Source organism: Mustela putorius, unplaced genomic scaffold (assembly GCF_011764305.1).
Source record: "Mustela putorius furo isolate JIRA1106 unplaced genomic scaffold, ASM1176430v1.1 tig00000228_pilon_pilon_pilon, whole genome shotgun sequence".
NCBI lineage: Eukaryota > Metazoa > Chordata > Mammalia > Carnivora > Mustelidae > Mustela > Mustela putorius.
In genome coordinates, this window is record NW_025421322.1 from 38,657,321 (window position 1) to 38,679,701 (window position 22,381).

Below are 22,381 nucleotides of genomic sequence, written 5' to 3' on the forward strand. Positions count from 1 at the left end.
TAGAAAGAGCCATCACAACCGAGAGGCCCCTCCGGCTACAGCACTGTGAACGTTTCCGCGGGGCAGCTGGCCGGCTGGGGCTTTCCGGGGGGACCTTCTCACCTGACACAGAGACCGCGTGTGTCCGCACGCCTTGCTTCTCGCTGTTGGCCGGCCTGAAACAGAGAGGAGCAAAGCCGTGAGCGCCTAGAGTCGGGACCACGCCGTTTCTCACGGAGACCACCCACTTTCGAGGATCATTTTTAAGATGAAGCGCTACTACCCGAGGCACTTAAAATAACCAGACCGCACTACTGTTCGAGAAGTCAGGAATCACAACAGGCAACTGGAGGAACGCTGAGCAGCTCCGAGAAAGCCACTCGCGCTAGCAGTTTCCGCCCTACACCTCCACTCTGCGTCGCTGGGTATGTGGGTCCGGTCAAGCTTTACACTGCGATATGAGACTGCAGGGGTGCAGGGGACCGGCCTGCGCTTACGAAGCAGAGGGAAGAGACACCCAGAGCTGGAATCACACTCTAAAACAGAATGTGAGACCCTGGAGGGTCCCCGGCCCTTCTTCAGGTCACAGCATGCAAAGGGCCAGCAGGACACTGGTACCTGTTCTCATTATTTATCGACCGAAAACAAGTAAGCCCCGTTTACCTGGTTACTTGTTTCATGCAATGGCCCCACAACAGGTGTGTTTTACATATTCACCCACATAAAGTAAAATTTTGGCCAAAAGTCTTAGCGACACTTAAAATACAGAATTATAGTTCCGTTTTAAACTTTTAGAAAGCACAAAACACAGAGAAAGTAAAGGAACCCCAGACTCTTGAGATGCCAGAGCGAGCCGCCTCTGACGTTTTCATGGAAGACTCCTTCCAGGTCCTTATGCGTGCACTACAGAAACGCTGAACAGAAAATGGTTCTAGCACATAGAATGGACCCTGGGAAACAGGGGACCCGAGAGCAGACCCCTCGAGAGCAGGAACATCCCGTACGTGGTCATGGGGCCTCTGTGGTCAGGGATCTCAGCACAGAGCCATGGGAGCCGGCTCCTTTTACGGAGTTCTCTGTGTATCCGCAATCTCACGATCTCTGAGGCTAAACCAGAGCTGCGGCGGGACACGTCAGCGGCTCCAGCTCCACGGCCCCTACCAGACTCCCTGCAACTCCCCAAACTGGGCGCACTAAGAAGTCCAGGTGCGCGCTCCCGAGAGCAGGCCGGGCCGGTCGCCTCCACACTCCGCAGCCCGCGGTCTCCGGGGACTGTGGCCACTCAGCCTGCCCAGCACCGCCTGCCACCAACGGCCACCACAGCGTTTGCTGCTCTATGATTTATGGCCATGGCGCCCTTTCAAAGTTCGCTTCTTTATTCAGTGTTTCTAGCGTCTGTTGCCACTTCTGACCTACTATACTCTCCATCCACTTCTGTACCTAGGTTTATGATTCTGTTTATGACTCTGTTTATGATTCCGTTTTAATCCTCAAAGTCATCTCTCACAGATTTTCTGCAGTTGAAGATATTCTGGGCTTAAGTTTCTGGCCTAACGTGGGACACTAATGAATATCTATTTAACATTACTGAGTTTGGGAAACACGCTGCCTGAGAGCTGAAAGCGAGCTGCTTTGGCCCATCCCTCCCCCACCCACACAGCTACGGGGTACCCCTCGCACACCAGACACTCCCCGGTCAGGTCTGTGATGCCACATGACCCTGGCTGACCACGTGGCCCCAGGGGCATGGATAAGCAAAAAGGCAGTTCTGCGAGTGTGATAAGTCCTCCGGCAGGGAAGACGGTGTTATGGGGAAGCACCCGGGGGTGCCCTCCAGGACTGGACGATCGTGGGAGGTTTATAGAGCCTGGAAAGCAGAGCAGGGCCAGGTGAGGTTATAGACACTGGAGTCGAGGGGCCTCGAAGCGAAGAGCCTGGTGGCACAGAAAAGGGGCGTTTACTTCGGCAACTAAAGGAAGTTCGACAGAGCCAGGAAGGTCAGGAGTGGTGATGAAGCTACCCCAGAGGGGCCGGGAGGACCCGAGGTCGGGTCCAGCCCGCGGGCCCAAGGATGCTGGCCTGTACCTGCAGGGCTCCAGCAACGCCTGCAGAGTCGTGAGACTGTTCCGGCCCCGGAGCACTCGGCACTGGGCTGCGATGCTTATTTACCCATGTGTCTGTGCTGCCCAAGTTTAAACTTTCATTTGGTGCCCGGTCCCTCGCACACTGGCTGACCCCAGAGAAGTTACTAAGTAAGTTCTTCTGGCATCACTGCCCAATTCTTTTTACTCTTATAGATCAACACATCTACTACGAAATTTATGATAGAAGCAACTTAAGAAATGAACTTAAATTACTTGTTTACTTTTCTCACTTGTGAAATGGCCAGAATGGCACCAGTTCTCAGGTTCGTACAAAGGAGAGTATAAACCATCAACAGTACTGTCCCCGGTCCTGTCACTGGGACGGGTCCTCTGGCCACCCAATGAACTTAAGGTACGGGGAAAGTCATCTTCACTTCTGGTTAACCCTAAATACATAACACAATTTACAACTGATTTGACGTCTTCCTGGAAATACTTGTTTTCTACCTCCCTAGTCATATACAGAGAAATTTGGTGGTTCAGCCAAATGAGAAATAAAGCACGGTGATTGCTTGACAGTTTCCAACACGACTAAGTAACAAAATGCACAAGGCAGCACTTACTTTGGTATCGATGGCAAAGCCCGTTCGCCTTCTGGAGAAAGAGAGAGAGAAAGAGAAAAATGAGGTTCCCATTTCTTTTGAAAAGATTATGTGTAGCAATCAGAGAACAAGTGAGTCTTAGTCGAAAATTTAATAAGGAAATTATACCATGTATCTTAGGCTTCGCGGTTCATTTTCAGTGTTTACAACGCACGTGAACTGACTGGAGGTGCCTGCTGTGTGGACGGTGCTGCCCAATCACAGCGCAGCCCTGGGGCACTAGGTGGGTGGAGATGGACCTCCCAGGAGACCTTGTAAGATGAAGGACCTCTTCTGGTCAAAGTCAACATTCCTTTACAGCAAAGGACAGGCCATTTGTCCTTGGACAACAACCCTCAGTAGGAGCAACCCTGAGACCCGTCTAGGGAAGCACAACTACCAGGAAAACAAACCCCCGGGATGGAGGCAGAGGGACTGAGGCACCAGCACCACGGGGGAAGCAAGTCTGCCTGCAGCACATGACCCGGGGGGGGTCACCTCCCGCCCGTCACAGGGCTGGGCTCTTGGCTCCCGGCAAAGGCTCCTGCTGCTCTCACCCCAGAGAAGCACAGGACTCTGGTAGTTGACGGAGGCATGCTCTCCCTGCCCTCCTTCCAGAAGCAGGAAGCACAGATCCCCCAGGTCAGTACCGTCAGTCCATATACATCTCCAGGCACCTAACTAATCCCTTCCTCTAATCCTTCCCCAAGCTAAATTACTACCAGGACAATCTTCCCCTGATACAAACCCATCAACTCATTCCCTTAGTTAAAATTGTCATGTCTCTCACTGGCTTTAAGATTTTATTTTTAAGTAGAGTCTACACCTAATGTGGGACTCGAACTCATAACCCTGAGGTTGAGAGTCGCATGCTCTGCTGACTTGAGCCACACGGACACCCCCTCAATGGCTTGTGAGAAGAAATGTAAGCGCATCTGCGTGACCCACAAAGCGCTGCTTCATTCTGCTGGTACAGAACAGCGGCCCGCCTCTGTCTTCGGGGTGCTGCCAACCTACCACCCACCTCTCTGACGCCTGCCCAGGCAGCCGTTAGAGTCACCCCGCGCCATCTTGACTGCTGTCTGCAGTTCTGCTCCTTGCACTTGCCCTAGAACTCAGTGCCAAGAGCTCTCTGCCTCCAGAAGTCACCTTTGTCCTGTCTCCCCAGTCTTGTTCTGCACTGTCCCCTGGTGCCCGGGGACTGCATTCCATACTTCCCTGAACACACCATGCTGCCTGCACATTCCAACCCTCAAGAGAAGCTCTTCCTTCCTGTAGAAAGACCTATCCCTCCGTTTCTCCAAGCTCAGTTCAGTGGGGGACGGACTAGAGAGGCGGTGGGGATTTGGGAGGGCACTTGTTATGACGAGCACTGGGTGTTTTGTGTAAGAGACGATTCACTGAATTCTATTCCAGAAACCAATATTGCACTGTATGTTAACTAAAATTTAATAAATAAATAAATAAATAAATAAATGATATTATTAAAAAAAAAAAAAAAGGCAAGCTCCATTCGAGCACAGCATGAACTCCAGGGAGCCCTTCCTACAGCCCCTGAGGTGGATCTGGCGGTGCCGCTGTGCTTCTGCCTTGTGCCGGGCACTTCCAGGATCAGAGCACTCGAAGGTCGGACTTAACCTGCACATAGGTGGCTCTAACACCCCGCAGGGCTCCCGGCACTCAGAAGCTTCTCAGACCACCGCTTGGTAACTGATAACTCAGTGAGCCTTGGACCTCATGTGAGTGACTCTTTCTGAATGACAGAAACATTCTGTTTCTATGAAACAGAAGTCGGACTGTCCGGTCTGCAGGGACAGTGGGGAGGCATGACTAGTGCAGAACCCAGACCCACTACCTCATATGCCACCATAACTGCACCCACACGGCCTGGCTCTGACTTCCTGACATCCACATTTCAAGCAAAATAACCGAGTCACGAAGGCCAAATGTGGAGTCACTAGAAAATCCTATCATTAGCTGACCACCATGAACACTCCAACCACGCCTTGCCCACACCCACCACTGCCAGTTAGTAACGGCCTTGCCCATGACACATCAGTGTGGCCGCTAGCTGTCTGCACTCTTTGTTGCAATGTCTACTTCCTGGAGAGAAAAGAGACCCGTTCATAAACACTTGGTTCCCAGAGACTTCCTAAGTGGCTGGGCAGGGGCAGAAAGAGGCAGAAATGAGCTGGTTACCAACGGAGCATCCCGAGAGTACGTCTTCAGGAAGCAGAAAGTCACCGATCACGGAGAACAACAGCGACACACACCAGCAGCAGCAGTTATAAAACTCAGCACTCACCGACTGAAATGCCTGGTTCCCATGTTAATGTTTAACATTCCCTTAAATTTAGAAGCTGAATGCCTAACATACGATTTCACGTGTCATTCCCACGGCAAGTATCTTATTTTCTGGAGTAAATCCTTTAGGAATTAGGATGTATCCACAAATGTAGGCTACAACCTACATTTAATTTCTAATTTTTGAATAAAAGTTTTTATCTGTTTTTTAAACCGAACAATGCAGGCTCCCTGTAACCATCTCCGTCATAAAGGTGCGTACTGTGGGGAGGACAAGGACGCGCCGAAGGCTCCTCGCCCGCTTCAGACACATCTCCTCCACCTCCCGGAGCTCCACCCGTCCACCGTCGGTCACTGGGCTGCCCTGACTTCCGACCGCGGACTTGCGAACACACACACAGTTTGGCTACACATGTGTGTCTTTTAGCGCGGAAGGAGCGCCCCCTGATGGTTTCCAGCTGTGCCACACTCTCCGTGGGCAGCACGCTGCCTCCTTCAGGGACCACTTCCCACCATGTGGACACGGGCAGTTTCTGGTTTTGAGCTTCTACACACACTGCAGAGTGAACACCCTGGGCCGGTCTGGTTCTGCGGGAGGATTTCTAGAAGGCAGACAATGGACAAGGGCGCCCCCGCCACGCTGGCCACCGGCACCTCCCACGGACACCGACTGTGCGGGCGGGTCTTCCCAGCCCCGCCGAGGATGGGTTGGAAGATCAGTCACTTCACCAGACCAAAACCAGAGAAGGCGCTCTGCTTCCTGGGCATCTGCGTGTCCGCTCTCCTACAAGGGGCCCGTGTGCCCACTGGCTCATCTCAGCGAGCGAAGAACACGCGAGAAGGGAGATCTGGACTCCTTGCTGTCTGTGTCACCAATGTTCTCCCTCCTATGTCTCAGCTTTAAAAGAATGTTTCTTTCACTGACAGAAGTGCTCTCATGTTTACACAACCCGCCTGTCAGTTCTGGTCTAGCTCCTCTCCGGGCCGTGACATCTTGGAAGCGTGGGTCCCCTCCCTCACAGGTGCAGGCTCGTTATCATCCCGCGTACAGGAAATCCCCCGAGGAATGAGATTACGACCCTATGTTAACTTGCATAATTCTCTCCTCTGAGGGAAATCTGACTAAAATTGAAAAACTGCCACTGAACTTTCTTGGACGGTGTAGGCTAGCTAACGCCCTACAATAAGGGCCAAGGTCATTCAGCAACTCTGGAGGAACTTGGCTCAGGATATCTTGCTATGTATGGCTCTAATTCTGTTGTCTGTCCCAGTAAAACCACCATTAAAAGTGCTGTGTGAGTGCGACATAATTGTGGCGGTCACAGAACGAATCAGGTGCACCTGAGCACACGCAGAGCTCACAGCAGAACTGTGGATCACGTAGAACAGGTGTCTCTGTTGTGCACGTAAACATGTATATGCTGCTTACCACGTAACAGTTTATAGTCTAGAGAAGACACACGGGCGTATCCGTGTCTGTGACCGCACACTGCCAGGGAAGTGGAGCACTGCACTGTAGAGACGTGTTCAATTTATTAAACATTTCAAAAAAATCTAAATTAAAAAATGCTCATGTGCTCTTGTCCACAAGTATTTCGGACTATAATCCACTAAAAATGTTTGACTTGAAGTACATCTCCACTGGGCAGTAGAGCTTTGCTTAGGTATCCAGGATAGAAGTTGTGTACATAAATTAACATGCTGGGACTGAGAACAGGGTCAGTAAATTATCGAGTCTAGTATCTCATTCTGTAAAGACAACATAAAATTGCTAAGCACACCCTACTAGGATTTTATGAGAAGCGTTTTTCCCTTGTGCTCTAGTCAGATGCATGAAGAACTTAATGCCTCTTGGTGCACAAGACTTGATATCAAGATGTTTATCCCTAAGGGGGGGAAGAGCCAATTGAAAACTAGCACAGGAAGGTGCTGAAGTTTCAAACATGGCAAGGCTGGTGTATTCAGCGCTCAATGTCTCAATGTTATTTTTGTGTGGACAGACATACTGATTAGGAACATTTGGTAAATTAGGATAAAAATTGTTAAATTATTTACTAAAAAGGAGACAGGCAATATGTCACATTGAACACTTTCACAAAATACGATCTTCAGGGAAAGGAATTTTCCCAAAAACATTTAAATAAATTTTGCAAGGTTATACCCGTGCTTGAAGCACAAGATGAAATATCAGGAGCTCATGTCTGCACGAGTTTTAACTGAGAGAAGCCTTTACACCTTTCTAAAAGCAACTTCATTACTACAGTCCGTACAAAGAAAACTACTATAAATCGAAATATACACTATATTTTAGAAAAGAGTAGGTTTTACTGGTGTGATCGTGGTGTCACACGGTTTTTACTCGATCAGGCGTGTCCCAGAAGCCACACGCCGACTGGCCTCAGGCTGTGGCTTCAGCTACTGTCTTCGGAGCACAGCACGAGACTAACTTTGAAACAAACGTCCCGGGGGTTCCTCTGCTTCACACGGCTCCCCACCGCGGCCCCCGCCTGCTCCCTCCGCCCGTTCCGTCAGCGCAGTGCACCGGGCAGCTGGCAGGCCGGGCATCCTGCGGCGTCTCTACCGGGAGTTCGACTCCATCATCCGCTCTCCCGGCTCCTCTCCAGGCTGTGTACACAGCACTCAGCCCCTCGGGACCACGCTCCTGGGAGGGTCCTGGTCATGGGGGCAGTCCTCCAAGGACCCTCGGTCTCCCTGCCCCAGAGTGGGCAGCTCCGTGGGCACCACTGTGGACCCGCCTCCCAGGCCGTAAAGCAGGTGACCTTCTGTGCGGATGGGGACGGTCAGAGTCCAGGTGCACACGGAAGGTCGGGCTCGCAGGCCGGCAAGTAGCCACAGGGACAATGCGGACATGACGGCCGCCGCACGTGCCGCACGGCTCCAGCCCCTTACAGAGGTGAAGTCATTTACCCGCCCCAAACCATAAAAGAGAGGCGGCAGCACTCCGTGTGTGTGACAGCGGGAGACCCGAGCACAGGAAGGGTCAGCGATTTACAGGTAGCCACTCAGAGGACCTGCGATTTGAACATACAAACGGATACATTGCTAAAGCCCAGATTTTTCCTGCTACCATGATGCTATTATCCTGCCAGGAACACTCTGCTTGATTATTTCAGAAATCCAAATCTTCCGAAACAGCCCTTCGCAGGGCCTTGCAAGAACCCCACGTCACTTCTGAAGTGACACAGCCTTGCTTCTGGGACAAGTATTCATTCTAATCACTGATCTGACATCACGACTTAGAACTAATTTTGTTCTGTGCTCTAAGCTTTTGAGATCTATAAGAAAAAACAGATACTTTATTTTACATGAGTTACAAAGGATACCTGAAAACAGACAAACATCCAAAACATTGTCCCAAAAGTTTATGTACAAACACTGCCAGCACTGGACGGCACTCCAGCGTGTTGCCCGAACCCAGCAGCCTGAACCCAACAGTGTTTCCCTGTGGCTCTTCTAGTCAAACCCGGCTCAGAGGCTGCGCCCTGCCCCACTTCCCCCAAAAAGCAAGAACATAGACATAATGGGCTGAATTACTCATCTGGTCTTCAGAGTCGTCTGAAAGAAGGAGTAGAGGCTTTGGGGTGAGCTCGCCTAACAGCTCCCTCGGGGCTGCTCAAGCAGAAGCAGGACCTCACCTTTCTGGGGTCTGATGATAAAAGACTGTGTGGCCCCGTTCACCAGCCGGCAGTACCCATCTATCAAGTCCGCCATATTCTCGGCGATGGTTAGGGACGGCGCTGTCACTGTCAGAGGCTAAAAGGGGAAAAGACCAAGAGAGAGGCGTTATTGTTCTCTGCAGTCATCAAAGGGGCAGCTGCACTGTGACATCAGAACTCTAGATACACTTGGAAACAGAAGAGTGACAGCGACACAGATTTGTCATAAAGTCGGCGTGAAAAAGGAAGTTTGATATTTAAGGACGTTATTCCTAGAACATGTGACAGAAGGCGGCCCAGACAAAAACAAAAAAATCACTTAAAACTGAGATTCATTTTCTAGAACTGAAGGAGGCAAAAAAAAAAAAAAAAAAAAATTATTTCCCTTCAGAGTGTCTGGCCCCTCGGCACATCTAATTAAGTGAAGAAGTTAAAGAATTAGTGTATTTCAAGTGTGGCCTATTTTAGAAACCAAACATGGAGTACATTTTTATCAATTATCCATCATCATTTTTCTAGCATTAAAGACAATTACTAAAATCTCCTTATTTTTAGCATGCATAGAGGTCAGAAATCACTGTTTTCACTATCAGACCTGCAGTTCTGATAAACTTCCTTAAGACTGATCACTAGCGATTGCCCGGGAGATGATCAGAGCTGTTCCTTCCTGCCGGACTCAGGGATGCCCTCGTCCGAGCAGTACCCCGCCCCCGCTCGGCCTCGGACACACCTTCCCGGCGCTCGGCTCCGTGTTCGGAGTTCTGGCCGCGGCGAGGCAGAACAAGAACATTACGGAGACGCTGTCAGGACATTTTAGCTGGCAACAGTTTCCGTATTTCAGGGTTTCATTTATTCACCCCGGAGAATCAAAAATGCACTTCCTAGAGCCTCAGAAATGTCATGGCTCCCAAGGCAGAAAGAACAAGTGACAGATAAACCCATCTGAGGAAAGGCTGTCGCCACCCAAAGACCACGGGTGGTACGCGGCACAATGAGGGGTCCGAACGCGTGCTGTGTGCCACCATTCCCGTCGTTCCGACTCCTCAATACAGAAGCGTCCTCTGCCTGTTGATCAGAGAGGGTCTCCTGATGCACAGTTGCCAGGTGACGCCCTATCTGGACCGGGCCACGCTGCCTGTGGACTAAAAGCGCGGGCCCCAGGAGGCGCCCCATCTCCACCACTTGGGCAGGGCCTCCTTGGCCGTACACTGGGGACAAAGGATCTCAAAAAACTTCTTTCGCTGGGTTCTGAGAATGACCCATGTTGCTCCTGGCTCCTGTGCTGAGCGTCGAAGTGGTGGGGGACCCAGCCGGCAGGAGCTGCTAGCCGGTGACCCGGCCCGGCAGGCACAGCAGTCTGGGAACGACGCCGTTGACCCAGGGGACCCGTGTGTTCACACGGTCCTAAGAGGCTGAAGACCATGGCAGTTACAGGACTCTTCAACCACCCTGATGTGCGCCTGACCGGCTCTTCCGTCTGTCACCTGCTCTACTCTGGGGGACATGCACTCATCACTACTGGAAACAGAGCAGGAGCGCGTGTGAGGAAGCAGGGATTGCTAGGGCGCGCGGAAGCCGCATCCTTACCTCGGGCGCGCCGGCGATTTTCAGCTGCAGCATCCCTTTCCTGTCCTTGTCTTCACTGTTCGAGTACTGAATGGTCTGCACTTGATTGAAGTCGGCCAGATGTGTGGGCTTGGGAGAGAAAAGGCAAACCTCTTACGACCCCAGAAAAGGACTGTCCGGTACTGTGTGACCCTCTCGCGGTGCCCACCCCGCCGCACTCTCCCGAGGGCCTCCTCCCAGGGACCGCGTCCATCAGCCCCAGCGGGGTACTCGCCTCCTTCAGAGCAGTCCTGGGACAGCCAGGAACTGTCTGCTTGCTGCCAGTGAGGGACGGGCCTGCTGTCTGCTGCTAATGACCGAGCAGGAGCACTCCGGCTGTCAGAGCCGGCTGGGGAGTCCCAGGCCCCAGAGAAGGAAGGAACGGAACCAAGTCCCAGACGTGACTCGCTCGCTGGCCTCGGGGGGAGCCGTGTGTGGGTCGTGCCCCCTTCCCACAGGGAGGGACCTGGCGCACTCCCAGCGTACCCTGAACTAGAGCGCATCTCTGAGTGTAACGGCACCACAGGGGTGGCAGGTGTCCAAAGGACCCTTCCCAGAAGCGCATGCCAACAGAGACTTCATTTCTCCAAAACACATGCCCATTTGTCCCTTACCCTCCCAGCAGCTCATGACGAAGGTTTGCTGTGATGATTCCCACACATTCATTCACAGCAATTACCCCGATCGCGGCCTCCTTCTGTCTCAATGCCAAGAGGCGGGGCCTTTCCCACCAAGTGCTCTACTCAGCCCAAATTCTGCCACTGGGACCGAGCTGGACTACGGTGCAGAAAGTGGCTCACTGGGATGCCTTGGTGGCTCAGTCATTTAAGCGTCTGCCTTCGGCTTGGGTCATGATCCCAGGGTCCAGGGACAGAGCCCCGCATTGTGCTTCCGGCCCACAGGGAGCCTGCTTCTCCCTCTCCCATTCCCGTGCTTGTGTTCCCTCTCTCGCTGTGTCTCTGTCAAATAAATGGATAAAATCTTAAAAAAGGAAGTGGCTCATAGGGGCGCCTGGGTGGCTCAGTTGGTGAAGGATCTGTCCTCAGCTCAGGTCACAATCCCAGGGTCCCAGGATTGAGCCCCATGTAGGGCTCCCTGCTTGGTGGGGAGTCTGCTTCTCCCTCTGTCCCTCCCCCTGGCTTGTGTGCATGCGCTCTCTCTCTCTCTCTCAAATAAATAAATATCTTTAAAAGAGAGAGAGAGAAAGCTTCCGTTCACATCAGAATATCTTCACAGCTTTGCGTTCAGGCACAGGTGTGCTCTGGGAGGCCTTCGGACGGGAGCCCAGGGCAGGCCTCCAGTTTCCCACTCTAAGACACCAGCAGGCGGCTAGCCCCTGTGCCTACTCCCCTCTCTCCACCTCTGTGCCATCTGCCTGCGTGGGGTTCCCTCCTCCTTCCCTGACTATCTTCCATAGTTCCTTTGGCTTCTCCTCTACTCCGTGGCTAAATCATCAAGGGCCACAGGACTCTGTGCTGGGCCCATCCTTCCCGTAAGCCATGGCAGCCCAGCCCTGTGGTGCAAGTAGCATCCCCAGCCCCGAACCGGGACACATATCCAACCGCCGGTGTGACACCCCCACGTGGACATCGGGGCCAGACTGCAAACAGCACAGTCACGGGATCTGCTCTCAACACCGGCTCCTTCTCAGGCCTCCCCAGCACAGCAACGAGCGTCACCATTCAACCCTATTCCTGAGCCGAGAGACGGCGGCATCCCCGCCGGCTCCTTCCCCTCCTCCCCGACCCAGCCGGCTCCACACCGCAGTCTGCGGTTTCCTTCCACCTTTGCAGCTGTCCCTCTGGTGCCATCGACCCTGCAGCTGTCGCCCTGGACCCGTGCCTGGCCCCCTCACAGACCGCCCCTACCTGGAAGCCAGGGCCGCGCCTCACAGTGTAAGTCCGGTCTGACAGCCCCTGCTTCAACGGGCACGACGCTGGCAGAGGAAGCAAGCGCCCACCCGGCGTGCCCTCCGCCTGCCGCTCGGACCCGACTTCCCATCATGAGCTCGTCTTGATCAGACGCACTCTAGTCTTCCCAGGGCGCCCTCAGGCCCCAGAAAGCTGTTTCTGGTTGGCTGAAGAGTGAGGGAGGCAGATGTGGACCATGGCCGTGAGACATGATATAACGCACAGAAAATCCCCTCACAACGAAAACTGTCCTATGTCCCGAACAGCTTTCCAAGATCCTGGTGTGTATTCATGTTGGTGAGAAATCAGACTCTAGAACCCAAGCCTTCTTTAAAACACAACATATGCTCTGCACTCAACTTTCCAGGAGCACAACTTGGGTGTAATTTAGGTGTAATTAATGATTTTGCTATCTCTGGAATGTTAGGATGAGTTGTTCACCATTTAGGAAAATGACATTACAGAGGGCAATGATTGTTTGGTATCCGAGCTGCCGACCCCATGTGCACATGCGTCTGTAACAGAGGAGATGAGGCTCCTTCTAACCAGGAATCAACCGCTATTAGGCTGGTGACACCTGAAATGACGGACATCTCAACTAATCTCGGTAAATGATTATGTTACCATATTTTATTAACTTATAATTTAAAAATTTTTTTCAAAGCACAGTGAGAAACTCATCAAGGAAATTATTATATTCCTTTTTTTAAAAACCTACAGTGTTTCTGCCTCACTCTGACACGCCCCCCAAGGCTGGTCACCTGGAAGCCCTTGTCGCTTCTGCACACTGTGTGTGAGGGAGGACTCACAGCGGCCCTCTCGGACGAGCGCGCCCAGTCCTCAGCTCTGTCCCTCCTCTAACGGCTGTTGGTCTCTGAGCTGAAATAGACGTTTTGGAATTATTATGTTCACAGCATATTCTGTGATTTTATTTCAAGTTACCAAAAGGCTCTTAAAAAATATCTGTTATGGGGCACCTGGGTGGCTCGGTGGTTAAGCCTCTGCCTTCGGCTCAGGTCATGGTCTCAGGGTCTTGGGATCGAGCCCCACAAGGGGCTCTCTGCTTGGCAAGGAGTCTGCTTCCCCATCTCTCTCTTCCTGCCTCAATGTCTATTTGTGAGCTCTTTCTCTCTCTGTGTCAAATAAATAAATAGATAAAATCTTAAAAAAAAAAAATCTGTTATAGAGTATCTGGGTGGTTGAGTCATTATGCACCTGCCTTCAGCTCAGGTCATGATCCTGGGGTCCTGGGATCAAGCCCATCGGGCTCCCCACTTGGCGGGAAGCCTGCTTCTCCCTCTCCCACTGCCCCTGCTTGTGTTCCCTCTCTCGCTGCGTCTCTCTGTCAAATAAATAAATACAATCTTTTTTTAAAAATCTATTACAAAGAAGACAGGGTTGGGAGGGAAGCACAGTGACCAGCCCTCCGAGCGGTACAGCAGACACTCCCCACCCGGCTAGGCCCTCGCTCACGGTCACGGTATTTCTGCTGTCCGTGTTCTTTCTTCTATCTGCTCTCACAGACAGACTGACCGCACCATGCGGGGAGCTCGTGGGCGACACCCATCCCAGTCACCCCTTATCGCCAGGAAGGAGGGCCGCGCCTGGGACATGAGGGAGTGAATGCGTGACTCTGAGAACTGCCGAGGCGCAGGGCTCTGTTCTAAGTACCAGGAGGAGAGCAGCGAAGCAGGGCAGCGTGAGCCCAGACATCAACAGTCGTGCAGGAGGCATTGCGACTGCGGTAAGGACCGCAGCAAAGCACCCGGCGGTACTGTCTGAAACTCGCCCTGTTTTGTTTGGGGAAGGGCGGGAGGAAGTGATGAGGCCCAAAGGAAGGCAGGCCCCAGGAAGCCAGGACCGCGCCGACTTCCCTCTGCACTGGGCCCCGGCTGCCGGCTCGCCGCCCAGCACCAAACTGCTGCACACACATGCGTGACCTGGCCAACGCGACACCCCGGACGAGGCAAGCAAGTCATCCTGACGACCCGGAGAGAGGGCGAGTGTGTGCACAGGAGGCCACAGAGCGGGGCCGTCTGGTCCGGCCGGCTGCTGAGGCCAGTCCGCGCTGAGCTGTGACGGAGCGCAGGACACACGCCACCTGAGAAGACTCACGGTGATAAGGGACATGAAAGTCCCACAGCCTCTACACGGATGACGCCCTGAAATGACGGTAACTGGGACGGACTGGGACACAAAAGATACATCACTGAAATTCATTTGTACCTTCCAAACTGGGCTGCTAGACCACTGAAAAGTCCAAGGCAGCTTGGACCTGTACTGGGCTGCACTGGCGAGGGGGGGACCCGAAGTCGGGAAAGTCGATAAGGACTCAGAAGTACCAAGGGGCTCCACTGGGCCCCCGGTGGAGGCTGGGCAGGCTCTGGGGCGCCGGCGGGGGCTGCAGAGAGCACGGGAGGAGCCCAGGCGGTGCACTCAGAGCAGCTCGGCTTCGAGCAGCGGCGCTCACCAGGGGCTCAGCGGCCACGTGCCAAGAACGTGTGCAACAGAGCAGAGAGGAAACGTGTGGGCTGCCTGGCGGGGACAGGGACAGGAATACAGGCTTGAGGGAGGACATTTTTAGGATGAGAGAGATTACACATTTTTCTATGCTGACAGGAACGGCCAGTAGATTGGAAGCATTTACTGGTGAAGGAAAGAGAGCAGAGTCGGGGTCGCTCCGCAGCCAGGAGCGGTCTTACCGGAAGCGTGACGCTCACCCACAGAAGGCCTGGCCCTGGAGGGCAGGTGTGGCAGGTAGAAATACAGGCAGGACAGAGTGTACAGGCACTTCCCGGGCTCTATCCTCACCACCCCATCTGTTTCCGTCTACTTTACACAACAAGCAACTTCCACTTCAGAGGACAGAGATCCTCATAGTTTCTAAGAGAAAACAGACTTTTTTCCCCATAAAAATTGATTAAAAACCACCAGGTGCTTGGCCATAAAAAAGACAGTAACACATTCACTAGAATTAACCTGTGAAAAACCTGCCTCTGCTCATCGGCCAGGAACGGGAGAAATGGTAACAGTGAGACCCAAACCTCAGAACGGCCTGAAGTGTAACATGCTCCTAGGTAATGCTACGAGAACGAGAAAACTTCAAGCTGTATGGAAATACGACAGAAGGAGAACACACCCGCTGACACTGACAAGACATGAAAGGTTGTGCGAGAAAATGGCCTCCAGAGTAACTGGAAAGAAACACCCAAAGGGAACAGCAGGAGGAAGGCTAAAGTCAAGCGAACGAGATGGAAACAGGGTCTGCGGAGATCGATGCCGACACGGAGGGAAGGGACCGCAATGCCATGCCCCTGATTTCTGCGCCTGCCCACTAAGAGCCGCTGTGACACACCCACTGCCCGCACAGCTGAGCGCGCCAAACCCCCCAGATGCGTGGCGGCCTGAGACCAGGCGCAGGACTGAAGTCACCGGAGAGATGACGAGAGAACCCCGAGACACTGCTCCCTGGTGACCCTGACAACACGGGAGGCAGAGGATGTGCTAATGGAACGCGAGTTACAGCAGGCGACAGGAGGGGGACACCCCAAACTGCCGTGCTGCTGCGGGAGGCATGGGAGGTGCGCAGGCACGATCTAATTCATGTCTTCATTGTCTGACCAATCTGTTAGGTGGCTGAAATGATTACGGACACTTTACTACCGAGGAAACATGAGCCAGTGGCGGCAGGATGGGGCCGAAGTCACACAAAGTCACACGAAGTCTCACACTCACGTGAGAGTGAGTCAAGGTGGAAACCGTGGCTGCGGCCTCCAGAGCCGGCCTCCCTTACCCACATTCAGGGCCCCATTGTGACCTCACCAGAGGACTCGAGGTGGAATCCAGGGTGGGTTAAAGGCTCACATGTATAATGGACAGAGACAACCCTACAAGAAAACCCAGGAGACCACAGATCGCACCTAAAGGCCGGGACGTGACAATCTGTAAGCAGTGAACACACATACGGCCACGGGCTGCCCGCAGAGCTCACACCGACGGCCACCCTTGCCACCGGTACAGGGTGGCTCCGGCTGGGCACCCTCCCGCCCACACTTGGCATTACAGCTCTTCGTCTCAGCCATCCTAGCAGACACACAAGAGCGCCACGCTGCGCGTCACCCCGGGGCTCCCGGGCGCAACACCTTCTCCTCTACCTCCAGACAACTTGGTACCCTCTTGGGTCGTCTGCCCTTCACTTAGCGATTTACTGCCAAGCTTCCCCCTGCTTCAAGTCTACTGTCAAACGTATTAAAGCAACTATCTGCCTTGCCTTTCTACTACCTCTCGATGAGAAGTTCTTGATTTCAACGTACTCTAATTTGTCAGAATTGTCTTTTAGAGTTAGTTCTTTGTAAATGCAGTTTAAGGAATCTCTTCCTACTCCAAATTCACATAGATATTCCCGTGTTTTCTTCTCTGACTTGTGTCACTTGTCTTCCACGTGGAGGTCAACCCTCCGGGTGGAATGGGTTGTCACGGCATGTGACGAGGGTCAGAATGCCCTGCTTTTCGCTGCAAACAGCTGGCGGGCACTGCGGCATGTACGAAGAGCTCATTGGTGATGCAGAACCCAGGACAATGTCCCCTCTCCAGCGGGGGGCCAGAGACTGGGAAGGGGCGGGACTCATCCCCGTCTGTGCTCGGGTCCAGCATGAGGACGGTCAGTGCACAAGCAGCCCCAAGATGTCCCTAAAGCAGACTTACATTGCAGCCCTTGTCTGTGAGGTAACTGATGCCTTCTTCAGGGCCAATTGCCAGTTCCACTGAGATAATCCAGCTTGACTTTTGAAGGGTGAAACAGGTGATGACAAAGTTCCCAGAAGAGAAAAGAAATATTTTAGATGAAAGCACGAACACGTTCAAGGAGCAAGGAGGGGTGGAGGCGGGGGCCTTCCCTCTACGTAGCCAAGCACGACGGAACACCTGTGACTTCACTGACCCAGTATCCGGTGGGTCCGAAGCCAACGGGTCTTTGGAAAGGCTCTCTGAATGGTTAAATTAGCCCAGAGAGCACAGTTAATTAATATATCACTGAGCTGGAATAAAGAAATCTAATCATCAACACAGGCGTGCTTCTAAAGCAAGGTGACTTCCTCCTCACATTGATACATTTGCTTGTTTGCATTTTTCCCCACCGGAGAATGACGAATATTTTCATGTTGTTAAATATGTGACAGTCAGATTTCAATTAGAAATTCAGGTGTCCATGGACAAGAGAAAGCAAAAGAAACGAAATCCAGGCCACCATTTCCCACGTCCCCATACTTACACCCAGAGCACACTTGAAGCATTCTTTATCGAATCTATACACCGGGGAGAGGATCTCAAAGAATTTCAGAATACTTTCTTCTCTGTTAAGGTTGGCAAACTGTCTAAACGTCTGTTGGATCAGCTTCCGTAGCGTTTTGGCCTGCGCGATAAAATCACGAAAGTCATTTTAGAGTCAGCGACACACAGCAGCAACAGCAAATGCCCAAGACACCAGCTCCCTCGCACCACTCGCTCCCACCTCTGTTCACATCACTGGGAAACGCCACATCCCTTTTTAAGCAGCTGTAATAAAATGCACACAGTGTAAGATACAGCATCCTAACCCTTTTAAGTACATAGTTTGGTGATTCCAAGCATTACTTTTTTTTTTTTTTTTAAAGATTTTATTTATTTATTTGACAGAGAGAGATCACAAGTAGGCAGAGAGGCAGGCAAAGAGAGAGAGGAGGAAGCAGGCTCCTCTCTGAGCAGAGAGCCCAATGCGGGGCTCGATCCCAGGACCCTGAGATCTCCCATGACCTGAGCTGAAGGCAGAGGCTTAACCTACTGAGCTGCCCAGGAGCCCCTCCAAGCATTACTTCTTAAACAGAAATGTATAAGGCAATAATTTGCTTATTAGAACATGCTGTAAAAGGTCAGGCATTAAAAAACACATACTGTCTTAAAAATCAAGCATAAAAAATAAAATAAAAAACGCGTCCTATCTACGCACACGACGGGGAGCCGGCAAAACCTAGCTGGGAGGGTACTCACATACCCCTGTTAGGAGGGAAGTAGATACAATCTTCCTGAAGGGCGATTTGGCAGCACAAATCAAAACACATTAAAGAAAAACTACTTTGGATCCAGAAATTAAATTCCAAGGCATCAGACTTCAGAAGAGACCGGAGAACTCCGCAAGGAATCAGCAACAAGGAGGTTCGGTGCAGAAGGATCTACAACAGCGGCTGGGTTACACACATCATAATTTGCCCACGTTGTACGCAGCCCTCAAGACCGTCGTGGGGAATAATTCACGGACATGAAAATCCCTATCATGGTGTCAGGTGAAACAGTCTGTACGTGGAGTACAGACGCCTTTAAAAGCAAAGAACCGCTTACAGGGTGACGCAGGTACGTGTGAGCTCAGGTGCACACGTATCCACACACAGAGAAGGAGACAGAACAACTACGCCCTTTCTCCGTGTGGCGGAACGAGAGCTTCCAGACCTCTGGTGCGTGCCTGAGTGCTCTGCTTCTGCACCGCGAGCATCTGCGTGGTGGAGGGAAGGGCCCACCAGGCAGCCCACAGTCCGCGGTACGTCAGCAGCAGCCCGGGGAGGCAGCGGGCAGAGGATGCACGACACGGTCCGAGGAAGGGCTGGGGGAAGCCGCAGGAAGCACCCGGCTTTCACTCCAGGAAGAGACAGAGTCCTTGGGTGCCTTGGGCAGAGTCACGAGAGCTGACACACTGGCTGCCGCGCCGTGAACTGTACGAAGGACGCTGGGGGGACCGAGCAGGTGGCAGTGCAGTACTCGAGAAGAGGTGAGCAGAGTCTGTGCACGTACAGAAGGGGAAAGGGCTGAGAAGCAGATTTATTCTGAAAAACAGAACCAACACGATGTCCCGAAAGGCGGGAATTCCCATGAACTGAAATGGTGAGCCGTGGAGAACAGGCCGGCCGGTGAACGTCCTGGTGGAGACCCGGGGCCCGGCTGAGAGCTCAGGCAGGAATCCAAGCCAGCGGACAGGAGGAAGCTGGGGGTGGTGGGCGGAGAGGAGGGGAAGGCCTCATCCCACCTAGCATGCTCATCTGTGCAGGTCGGGGGCTGTGGCTGCTCAGGCGGCTAGGAGGTGGCTTGCCAGGGAGCAGCACATGGGGGTGACAGCCCGCTGCAGTGGCGTGAAGGCCACTGTGGGGTCAAGGGATCACTGGATGTGGGACACTGCAGAGAGTGAGCTGACAGCTGGGCGCTGTAGCCAAAGACCAGGATGGGGAGCCGGCGGCCAGCAGTCAGTGGGATGAAGACCACAGTGCAAGAGGCGGGGGCAGGCAGAGGACCAGGTTTAAGAGCCGAGGGAGCAGGTGTGGCAACATGACCTATGGCACGTGAACTTCCATTCTAAAGGCTTGCGCTGCTCTTGCCCAGCGGGTGTGGAGGAGGCTATGAGAAGCAAAAAGACCAGCCACGTTCCTAGAATAGACCACCCAAGAAACACCAGCAGCACAGACTCAGAGCTGTGGGATGACAGTCACTCGGATGACTGTATGCGGACGGCAGGCAAACAGGCACCTGGGCAGGACGAGGGACGAGGTTTCTGGACGGAACGGAGGGCAAACAGAAGGGACAAGCTTGGTGAAAACAGAGTCACACCAATTCTGGACGTGGGTGCAACCCTTACGTCTTTGGACCCGAACGCTCAGGCAGACAGCTGGACACAGCTCTGGAGCCCAGGAGAGGGCAGGGCCACAGCTGAAGGGGTCACAGATGACTCCCTCCAACCAAGCGGAGGAGGGAAGGAAGGGAACACCGCAGCCGGGCCGGCAGGACAGTGGGGGGACTGCAGGCCTTCTGCCGAGGACTAAGGACAGCTGTAGACCGCACGGTCAAAACTGAAGGTAAGGGAAATGGGCTCAAGGTCAGCAAGGCTTCGAGAGCGGACCTTCACACAGAAAATGAGCAGTTAGCCTTGGAGGCTCCGAACAAAAAGTCTGGGAAACATATTTGGGGAATGCCCATCTAAGCACTGGCCACGAGTCAAGGGGCGGAAGAAGCCGCTCGTATCACAGGCTGGGACGGCACGTAACAGCTGTTTGGACTCCGGGCTCTGCAAACACCCGTGGCCTGGGATGTCCAGCTGCCGCCAGGAGCGCGGGGACCGGCCGCGGAGACCCGAGCGAGAGCACAACTCCAGCCTAACGACGCTGAAACAGACAACACGGAAGTAAAAGCTGTTCTGTCCCTTAAAGCAATGGCACATTGCTCACTAGCATGTCAGTGGGAAGACAGCTCTGACTGCTCTGAGTTCGATGGCCTGAGACAGGACATAGTGCTGCCACGTGCTCACGCGTCCACTGAAGGAGAAAACCAGAGCAGAGAAAGCCCCGGAAGGCCCCCAACTCTTCCTACAAGAGCAGGACACCATAGCCTAGAATATGGCAGCAGCTGCAAAGAACGGCTGCCCAAGGAGCATGGGGAGCAGAACACAGCGACAGATCGCTTTTATTAACATTGATAAAAAGTTGATGTGGCCACTCGCACCTCTAAGAACGTTCACTCAGAGCAGATGGGTAATGATGCGCGGTGACTAACCCGGTCAAAGAGGTCCAGAAACGAAGCCAGTTCTCTGCCTTGTAGCCGATTCCCAACCAGTCACCTGTTTAGAAACAGCGGACAACACTCCACGCTCACACCTGCTCACTGTTCGAAATGTGTTCAAAATGTGTCACCCGGAAGAGGTTTCTCTCCCAAGTGGGAGAGACAGAGTTCTCTCCTTAAAGCCGAGCAGTTGAAGGCGTGTCCAGAGTGTCAGACATCCCCCCCGCCAGCCCCAGCCGCCCACCTGAGGGTTCTACAGGACCTACCACACATCCCAGAGCTGACAGGCCACGAAGAGAACCTGGGATCACCCTCCAGGCTCAGCGCCCCGATCTCGGCTGACCTCCCAGATGCTGAAGAAGCCAGGTGGCAGTCCTGACCCCCCTCTTCCCTACCCGCTCAACCCCGCTATACCCCCACGTGCTGCAAGCGCTTCCACAAGAAGCACAGGGTGTTCCCTAATGCCTTCCACCACGCCACCCCACTCTGGCGCGAACCTCTGCGACAGCCCCCCAGACTACCATCGACTTTCTGGACACACTGTGGCCAGCCGCTCTTTCTAAAACACGAGCTGGATTGCCTCACCCTGCAGCTCCAGCCCCTGGAAGCTCAGCAGATGGAATCATCTCGCTGGGTCAGAACTGGGCCTGGGCTGCCTCAGGGCCACAGGGGCCAGGATAAAGGGCACGGTGGCCAAGAAGGTCCAGCCCCCAAGAGTTGCGGCCAAGTCAGGGGCTGTGTCATCATGGGGCACTGCGGGAGGCTCAGGGAGGGCACGGCTGCTCTCTCGTCTCCAGACGCCCTCCGCTTCTGCAGCAGCCTCACAGAGAAGTTCTATCCCCCCGGCTTACAAATGATGAAACGGAGGCACAGAGACGACCGAGACCCCAAATCTCAGAGCTGCACGGCAGAGACAGGATTGAAGCCCAAGCAGCCTGGCGCCAGGGTCTGCGGTCCAGATGTGAACGTCACTCCCCCTCCCAGAGGCCGTCAGCTGGGGGCTGAAGCTGGCCGAGTGACTGGGACTTCAGGGGTACAAGCCCAAGGACAGGGCTCTGGGCAGGCCCTGCGGTCACCCTGCTATGTCAGTGAGGCCCGGTTAGGGCAGGAGCCCGGCGGCATACACTGGGTGCCTAAGAGGTATCTTCAAGGGATGGATGGGCAGGTTGAGAACAAAGGAAGGACACTGTCCGGTCCCACTGCCCGTCCCCTTCCGTGCAGCACCGAGAACTGCAGCCACAAGTTCTGGCGGAAGAGAGACGGCGAGAGATGGCGAAATTATGAGGGAGGGGCCAGGCGTGCTCACGAGCCTCACAGGGGCTTGGTTGTTAGTACGGCAAAGCCAATGCCGGTGGTGCGCAGACCACCTGTTTTCCAGTCTTTTTTTTTTTTTTTTTTAACATTACAAAGCCGGTTATAAAAAAAATAAACTTGCATGTGACAGGTGAGTATGGACACGTGTGTCAAAATAAAACGTGGTACCTTCTAGTCCCCGTGGTTGCCCACTGTCTCGCTGATCTCGTGACACGACTGCGCCCCATCCTGCTTCCCCCCGAGTGTCCTGTCCCTCCACCAGCGGCCAGCAGCAGGACCATGTGGGGCGCAGGGTG

The 22,381-nt window shown here is 53.4% G+C and overlaps 1 protein-coding gene across 26 annotated transcripts in view; it reads right to left on the bottom strand.

Moving 5' to 3' along the window:
- The window catches only part of PTK2 (protein tyrosine kinase 2), a 246,281-nt gene that overhangs the window by 86,529 nt on the left and 137,371 nt on the right, over positions 1 to 22,381 (bottom strand). For all 26 annotated transcript variants that reach the window (XM_045078169.1, XM_045078191.1, XM_045078190.1 and 23 more), the window contains 6 exons: positions 17,470 to 17,610; positions 16,905 to 16,982; positions 10,273 to 10,380; positions 8,665 to 8,782; positions 2,687 to 2,717; positions 103 to 155 (listed from right to left, as the gene is read on the bottom strand). In XM_045078169.1, coding sequence (XP_044934104.1) covers positions 103 to 155; positions 2,687 to 2,717; positions 8,665 to 8,782; positions 10,273 to 10,380; positions 16,905 to 16,982; positions 17,470 to 17,610 — 529 coding nt within the window. The remainder of the gene's footprint in view (positions 1 to 102; positions 156 to 2,686; positions 2,718 to 8,664; positions 8,783 to 10,272; positions 10,381 to 16,904; positions 16,983 to 17,469; positions 17,611 to 22,381) is intronic.